Source organism: Cryptomeria japonica, chromosome 2, assembly GCF_030272615.1.
Source record: "Cryptomeria japonica chromosome 2, Sugi_1.0, whole genome shotgun sequence".
Classification (NCBI taxonomy): Eukaryota; Viridiplantae; Streptophyta; class Pinopsida; order Cupressales; family Cupressaceae; genus Cryptomeria; species Cryptomeria japonica.
This window is the reverse complement of record NC_081406.1, coordinates 509,031,023-509,039,572: the sequence shown is the minus strand read 5'-3', so window position 1 is coordinate 509,039,572 and position 8,550 is coordinate 509,031,023. Positions and strand designations below refer to the sequence as shown.

Genomic DNA, 8,550 nt, shown 5'->3' with positions numbered 1-8,550 from the left:
GAGATTCAAGCTATGGAACTGGTTCCTGACCAGCTTGGTTTGGGGTGGCATTCAAAGAACCCCAAACCAAGCTGAGGCATAACGGAAAATTCAATGACAGTTTTATCAAAGAAAATGTGAGGCCAGGCCTTGTTCTTTGGACAATTCGGCTAAGTCCCTTACACCCTGCACCCTTCCCGTCTGTGAATTTTAAGTAATCTATGCACATTATTAGAAGCTCTAGAGAAAGGCTGCTAATAAGTGTGGTTGCAACAAGGGGAAATGATTGTGAAGGAATTTAATACAGAAAGACGGAAAGAGGTTGCTAATGGAAATCACGCATTCTGGATGGTAGTGGCTTCAAGCTGCCTGCTAAGATTAGGGAATGAAGACCATATTTTGATTTTTTTACATTTTTTTATCTGTTATTTCCAATTTTTATCTGTTTTTCATGAGAAGTACTCTGGATCATAGCGGCTCCAAGCAGGGCTGTTAAAATTAGGGAATGAAGGTCATATTTTGATTTTTGAACATTGTTTGATCTGTTATTTCAAATTTTTGTCTATTTTTCATTAGAAGCACTCTAGATAATAGCGGCTCCAAGCTACCTGTTAAGATTAGGGAATGAAAATCATATTTTGATTTTTGAACATTGTTTGATCTGTTATTTCCATTTTTTTTTGGTTATTTTTTCTTGAGAAGCACTCGGGATCATAGTGGCTCCAAGCTGCCTGTTGAGATTAGGGAATGAAGAACATATTTTGTTATTTCTAATTTTTGTCTATTACTCTCGAGAAGCAATCTGGATCATTGTGGCTCCAAGCTGCCTGTTAAGATTAGGGAATGAAAATCATATTTTGAACCTTGTTTGATCTGTTATTTCTAATTTTTTTCTGTTTTTGTTTCAGTTCTCTTCTTAATATCCTTTTGCTGTTAGTTTAGGTCCTTTGATGTTAGCTTTCAATCTTTGTGCACTAACAAACGAATGAACGAACATCCTCCGAAATGACTCTGAACGAACAACTAAATTCATTAGATACGAAATTTTAATTTCTCCGAAAACTAATTTAGGTTTTTAAGCGGCAACTCCGCTAAACCTTGAAACGGCGGTTCCCATGCTCTGTAAATTTAGTTTGTAACAGTAAAATCTTGAAGATAACTCGAATGCTTTAATAAATAAATTGAACATTTCCTAGAACTGGATTTGATCATAATCTGTGTTTGTTAGCTCTAGTACCGAAAATCTAGTAACGAAAATAAAAGAGAACAATTAATAATTAATATTCTATGACAAAAACTAGGGCTAATTTTATTTGCAACAAACTGTGTGTTAAAAGTCCTTATTTGAAAGAGCCTGAGCAACTTTTGGGGGCCCCGAGAGATATTGAAACAATGGATCCATTTATAAGATGCAATAAAAAAGAATATAAGAGGGGGTAGGAGCCCAGGTAAACATAAATATATAGTTAAGTAGCGACACACATATCTTATGTATTTTAAATATCCCAAGATCTGCGGCATGCGTAGGGAGGTTTCCATTGGCCCACGTTGGCAAGAGAAGTAGAATTCAGAGATGATGAATTTTGGTTACGATAGACCATCCAATCATCTAAGGCCTGCCTCAAATCAATAAGCTTAGCCTTGAGCCCTTTGCAACAGTTTGCATGCATGGTACGGACATCGTCCAGGTATTCGCTCCTCTCACAGAATCCCCCAAAGTACTTGGTATCCAAGAACATAAATTTCATTCCCCTCCGGCTAAATCCTCTTCTGAATTTGAGAATGTTCAACACATCCTGCTCGTTTTGTCCAGGAAAGATCCTTCTTGACATGTACCAGAATTTATAAAAGCTGATGGTCCGTTCGTTGGATCGGACGTATTTGTAGCCCCCATTGGGCCTGTTGTTGACATCAAATGCATTGCCGTTGAATCTGTCGGAAGCAATCTGAATATCTGCGTCCACTGAAAATCTTGTGAAAGGGTTGCGCAACCACATTATATCCGCATCCTGCACACAACATTACTACGTTACTAAATCTTGGTAATGCCCCGAAAAAAATTTCCAAGGTTACCTTACCAGAACACTAACCCAATCACTTATTAGGGTTTCATAGATTTATTTATCAGATTTTAGTGGAATCGAATTCAGATTAGTCTCGTCTTTTATGATGCAAGGATTTTGCATTTAAGAATATTCATTTAAAACCATTCATTTTACCAACAAATCAAAGATCCATCCACTAATGTATTTCAATAAATTTTTAAATTATAAAAAATTAAAATACCTGACATTTTATATAATTTCTTTTTTAAAATATTTATGAAAGATAAAATACAGATACAACATGACTACTAAGAACAACTTCCATAATCAAAGGTGCCCGTGCAACGACATAACAAAAAGCGTGAGACTCGGATTTCATGTATATTTTTATCTATTTATAGAAAATATCTACGCAATAGAAATTAAAAAATCCATGACCTTATAATGCAATTTGAGATTGTGGAACTCGTCTGTAATGGGATCTATTTAAATCATGGTGAATTAGGAACCAAAGTCGACTACTTCCAGTCCACCTTAGAACGGTTTCTTATCGGGTGGGTTATCAGAAACATTATCATATAAATTTTAATTTTAATATATTTAAAATTACTGGACATTACAACTGCTTCAAGAATTTGTTTGAAAAGAATGTGACGAAGGCATATTTGACAAAGCTGAATGCTATATTTACTTCCTGAAGCTCCCAGCTTTTGCTATTTTGCATTAAGGTGAGATAATTAACTTCTTTCAAGCTTCTAAACTGTCTTGCCAGAATGCTTTGAGCTCTGTTTTATAGAATCTATCATGGACACCAAAAAACAAACTCTCTAAGCGAATTGTTTTATGGATTTCAAGTTACAGAGCAACAATTGGCTTAACGTGCAAGGATTTGTTTGGATCTAAATTGGTTTCTAGAAAAGAATTAGTGCTTGCTTGCTTCATCTTTAACCTGGGATCAAATGATGAGCTATGAAGTTGGCAGTTAATTACAGAACATCCATCTGAAATGCAGGGCATGCTTTGTAGACTAATCAGTCCTGCCCACAAGATTCATTCAGGCTGACCCTCGTAGTCCTCTTGAGCACTCTTCTGTGAACATTACAATGTTGTACCTCGGAGCTATATGCAATGTGGATGATGACACTATTGACAATCTCACGTCAGCTTCTGATGTGTTACATCACTGCCCTCTATTTTAGGTTTCATGCATTTATATTCCCCCCCCCTCGCACCTTATTTGCGGATTCGTCCCTCTAAGTTATTTCTACTTGAAATTGTATGACTTATGTATTGGGTTTTTTGTCATTTCTTTATTTACCTTTTATTAGCAACTTTCTGTAATTCTCTTTCCAGATCCTGCAGCACTCTATCACTGTCTAATGTAACATGTACTTTAAGTCCCATTGACATACTTGGTCACATCCATATAATATAAATTTCATTTATAATGCATTAGAGTCGTCCTAGAATCTCACAAGCAGAAGAGGAAGCCCAAGCAAGGCATGAAAGGATCTACTGCAGAGCAAGTACAGATAACTATCAACAAATGGTTGTAAAGAAGGGTAAATTGGGAATACTTTACACGTTGAATTGAAATCCTTAAAGTCCAGTTTCGAAAGCAAATATGTAAAATATAGCAGTGTCAATCTGATACAGTTGTTGAGCAGGGGAAACGAATTTAAGAAGAAACTCGTGATTGGGAGACAGATTGGCCCAAGATGGAAACTGAGTAAAAACTGAAACCCCAGATTGAACGTAGAGAAACCCAAGCAAATCAGAAGGAAATAAGGGAGCGAGGCACTGGGAAGGTAAAGCCTGAACTACTTGATTCGACAAATCAGCCAAAATTGGGTACTTTCATTGTAAGTATAAATCAGCACTTAAGTTTCCTAAATGAATCCCTGTATGTATTATACCTGTCGAGTAATTCATACAGTGCTTGTGATATAAAACAGGCAGGGATATCTTGGTTTTCTGTTATATATAAATTAATTACTAATGTATCCAAAAAGTCTTCAGAAGAATTGCATGCTAGGATGTTGAGAAAGATTCCATCATTTGCCTTGCAACCAGGTGTATTCTTGTTGCAAAGACCACCAGCTCTTCGCATTTTCTTCTTGCCGAATAAGGACTTTATACATAGATACATCAATGTTGCATTAAATGACCAACTTATCCCTCTATACATTTTGCATGCATGCCAATTCATTCATTCCATCCAAGAGTCTTTTGCAGCTAAGGTCTGGACAATATTTTTGTTTTTACTTTCAATCAAAGCATGATTCCTATGCAATATTTATGTTAAACAAATAACTTAATAGCAAGCAACCTTGATTTCTCTTAATCTAATTACCCAACAAGCAGGAATGTTCACATGGTTACCAGTTTTCTTGGCTATTGCATATAATCAGAATTATTATGCACATCAATGTACAATGTGAAAAGCTAAATTTGGGTAACCTTTACGTTTCCTGAATCACCTAGGCTTCTGCAGTTCAGCAAAATCATACAGAAAACTACACAGTTCCTAATCATTTTATAAAGAATGAATATTGTTTAGAGAATGTAGCATCTACCGATTGAAAAAATAAACAAAAAACAAAAAGACAGAGACCGCTCTTTTGTACATTACCAAATTTGAAGGAACAAAACTCCAGTTTTCTTCTGGTTGCACTTGTTAATATCTATCTCTACCAATTTACAATTATGTTGCCTTTTCAAGAACCGATTTGAAAAAGCGAAACTACAGCATAACTACATATTTATTACTAAAATGTTACTTAGAAAAGCTACAGTTACAGGTATGATGGACTTACAGAGAAAACAAAACTGTAGCCACGCTTGAGAATGTCACCAAGGAAGCCAAGCCTCGTCCACATCATTTTCAAGTAATCATCGCTCATGTACACCTTCTCTGCAGAGAAATCCACACCCCTGGTCTTCAGGGTATAACAGTGCGGATGAATCTCACGACAGCGGTTGTAGGCCTTAGCATCCAAAGCAACAATCAACAGATTTTGCAGCAACTCCTGTGTACCTTCACCAATCCGGAAGCTCTCCAGAAATAGATCAATCATGGTATTGGGCTCTGCCCATGCCCCATTCAATGCAGTTAAAATAACCGTCTTGTTGGCATTTGCAGTTCTGGCCAATACTCTGTCGAATTCATCCAGAGGTTGGGCTGGAGGGGCTAGATCTGGCGCTGGAGCAAGTGAGGCTACTACATTCTGTGCAAACTCCTCTCTGTCTGATTCATCGAGAGGCGGTGCTGGAGGAGCTGGATCTGGTGCTGGGGCAGGTGAGGCTACTACATTCTGTGCAGACTGCAGGCAAGGCATTCAACGCTGGTGAAAATTACTTAATTCCAAATAACAGTAATAGGCTCCAACTGTTATGAATGGCTATAGCATTTCAGTGCAAATCAAGATGTAAGGTGACATTTCAAAGAAAACCCTTTAACCCAAAAGCCAAAGAGAGTTACATAGGTTCAGGTAAGAATTGCATTTGGTCATCAAAGGTAAATTCAGAAGTGTCAACAAAAATTTGAGCTCATGGCTCTCGGAGGAAAAGAAACTTAACCTATTTAAGCTCTGTTGTTTTTTAAAAACAGAACACCCACATGACCCTGTTGTGAGATTGATGTAACATTTCTCTCTTTCTCAAAAACAATATGCGACTTAAAGTTCAAATCTAAGTCCAAACAACAGTTACACCGAGAAGAAAAACAGTACCTAACAGAGGTGGAATGGTGCATACAAATCACATAAAGTAGATCAAGTCAGTAACACTACTTACAGATGCTTCTGACGAATCTTCAGACTTTGTAACCGTGGAGGAGACAAATATATTGACAGTCTGCGAAAAGGCATCAGGAAGAAATGGGTTGAAGGTGATTGCAGCCTTGTGTACAATGGCGGACACAGCAACACCAATAACAGTGGCACAGACCAGAATAAGGACTACATCCTTCCCATTGTGCTTGTGCTTCAGGTTCGTCATTTTTCCCAATAACAATCACTGCCGTCTACACCCAAACAGAATTATAAAAGCTGCTACAGAGATATTTCTATGTGACTTGCGAGATCCAAACCCAGGACCTGTAGTCCATTCAATAAACTCCCAGGAATAGTAAAGAGAAACCAGAAGCCGTTACACTTCACCACCATAAATACATTTCTGTCTGATCAAATCATGAGGCCCAGCTACCAAGTGACAAGTACACAGAGTTCAAAGTACCCCTTACAACAAAGCCTTGCATTCAGTCAGTCTGTTGTTCGAGTCCTTTCGCCAGCAAAAAACCAGACATTAAGAAAGAGCCAAGAGCAAAACGTTTTCGGTTTTACCCTACACCACTGGGTGCCTAATCCAACATAGGGAAAGGAATCGACTCACTTTTTAACTGTCAAGAAGATAATAATATCTCACAACACCCTTCAATCATGGAAACCGCTAGCATCAAACTGGTAGTCCACCCAGTTATAATCCCCCTTCTCCTGCTCTTGAAAGTTTTGAGCACCCTAACAAATTCTCTGACAGAATCACTTTCCCCGCTAATTCCAACCCAGACTGTCGTGGAGCGCAATTGTCGGCGCATCCTGGAAGTTTCCCAGCACCATTTCCGGCTGTCACCAATTTAGAGGCGTGCAAGAAATCAACGGCTGAAATCCCTCCTCACCATCCTAAACTGACGTTAGACAGTTCAGACGGGGGCGCCATTTTTGACCCATCTAAAGGGGTTTGTCATTGTTGTAAATTTTAGGAGGATCTCACCACGCTATGCCAGGTGGACACAATTTTTTTCTAGACGAAGGGAAAAACGTTAGGTTTTATTGTCAACTTGATAATCATAAATAGTTAGTACTGTACCCCTGGACTCTGACGTGGCATTATTGGTGGTGGTGTGACGGTGAAATAAATGGTATCCGATGCAAAGAGTAAACGTCGGATCACGACGTGTGATTAACGTGTATTGGGAAGCGGGCAGCTTATCTGGCAGTTTAACCATGGTCAGGACATTTATGTATTTTTATTATTTTTTATATCCATGGTCAATATTTTTTATTTTGATATATAACCATGGTCAAGACATTAGACAATGACGTGTCCAATTTTCTTTTGCCGAAAGCGAAGGATTTGGAATATTAAAAGGGTTTTGAGTTAATTCAAGTTGATTTCACTTTTATATTTGATTTCAAACACTCATCAAATCTTTCCACGCTCACAAATAATGTCCCATCACAAAAACTTGGAAAAGTTGTCTTGGATAGCCGACATACAAGTGAACAATTAGATATGTGTATAATTTTTCGTTGCTTGTGGTGAATGAATGTGCACCACATGCACAAAACTGACTTAAAATCTCTTTTATAGTATTTTTTGTGTTGTGTATAGGTACAATTGGTGGCGGACTTACCGGTTCAATTGAAGATGCATGTACTCATCGCTTTCGATGTAATTGTAGGGTTTTATTTACAGTAATTGCACCATGTGGAGGGGCAATGATTATGCCGAAAGTTAAACTTTAGAATAAGTTGGATTAACTACATAATATTGTCAGCGTAAAACATTCAATTTAAGTTTTATTTTTATTATTTATTATTTATTATTTATTAATATTGTTTTTTAAAGATAATCTAAAGAAATTATTTCTTTAATAAAAATTTGAGTGGGAGAGTTATTTTATTTTTGAAAACATTCTCTCATTAATAGGGTTTGTGAAGTTTCTCTCAAGCTCTTTAGGTTCATGCAACATGACAACCTTCATTAGTTGGCTATGTCAAGGGAATCCTGACCCTGTGGGGCAAGGTGTATACTTTGAAACTCTTAGGGTAGTACCAAATTCACATCTTCCCTTCCATTAGTTTCGAGTACCAACAACAAAACTAAGTTTCAAGCCCTCTTCCATGGGCTTAAACTTTGCCAATCTCGACAAGTTATTTATCTAGATATTGAAGGTGACTCTCCAGTGGTGATTAATGTGGTCTAATAGTCATCCATGCCTAGTTGGCATCTCCAAGCTCTTCTTGATGAGTTTCTTGTAGTACTAGATCAATTTTCACAATCCATGGTTAACACGTCTATCATTAAGACAAAATAGCGACCTTTCCAAACTCATGGCTTTAGACACCTAAAATTGTCCTTAATTAAATAAATATTTATTATTGATTTAATTAATTTATCTTAATATCTTCTATTAATTAAATATATTATATTTAATTAATTAATTTGGACTAAAAAAGCTAACTAGAAGTACCTCTAAGTGAACTCAAACTAAAAAAGCATAACACCTAGATAAAATAAAGCACCTAAGTTTAGCTTTAGTGAAAAAACAATTAAAGGACCTAGTTAATAAATAATTAGATAATTGTTCTAAAATTACTCCAACACCCCCCTTAAGATTAACTTAGGGTTAAGCTAAAGAGCTAATGTTGATGTCTTTGAAAACTACTCATGTGTCGCCAAGTCCTTGGATGATAAAGATGTCATAAACCAATCAAGTACATGCCCAATTACAATAGAAGGTGAC

General features: G+C 36.9%; 1 protein-coding gene across 1 annotated transcript; it reads right to left on the bottom strand.

Moving 5' to 3' along the window:
• Positions 1–1,363: 1,363 nt before the first annotated feature.
• On the bottom strand, positions 1,364–6,790 carry LOC131069539 (uncharacterized protein At4g15970). The gene is made up of 3 exons (XM_058005028.2): positions 5,820–6,790; positions 4,841–5,347; positions 1,364–1,988 (listed from the first exon to the last, which is right to left on the bottom strand). The coding sequence occupies exons 1-3, from the start codon at positions 6,021–6,023 to the stop codon at positions 1,476–1,478; spliced, it is 1,224 nt and encodes a 407-aa protein (XP_057861011.1). The 5' UTR covers positions 6,024–6,790; the 3' UTR covers positions 1,364–1,475.
• Between the last annotated feature and the right edge of the window lie 1,760 nt (positions 6,791–8,550).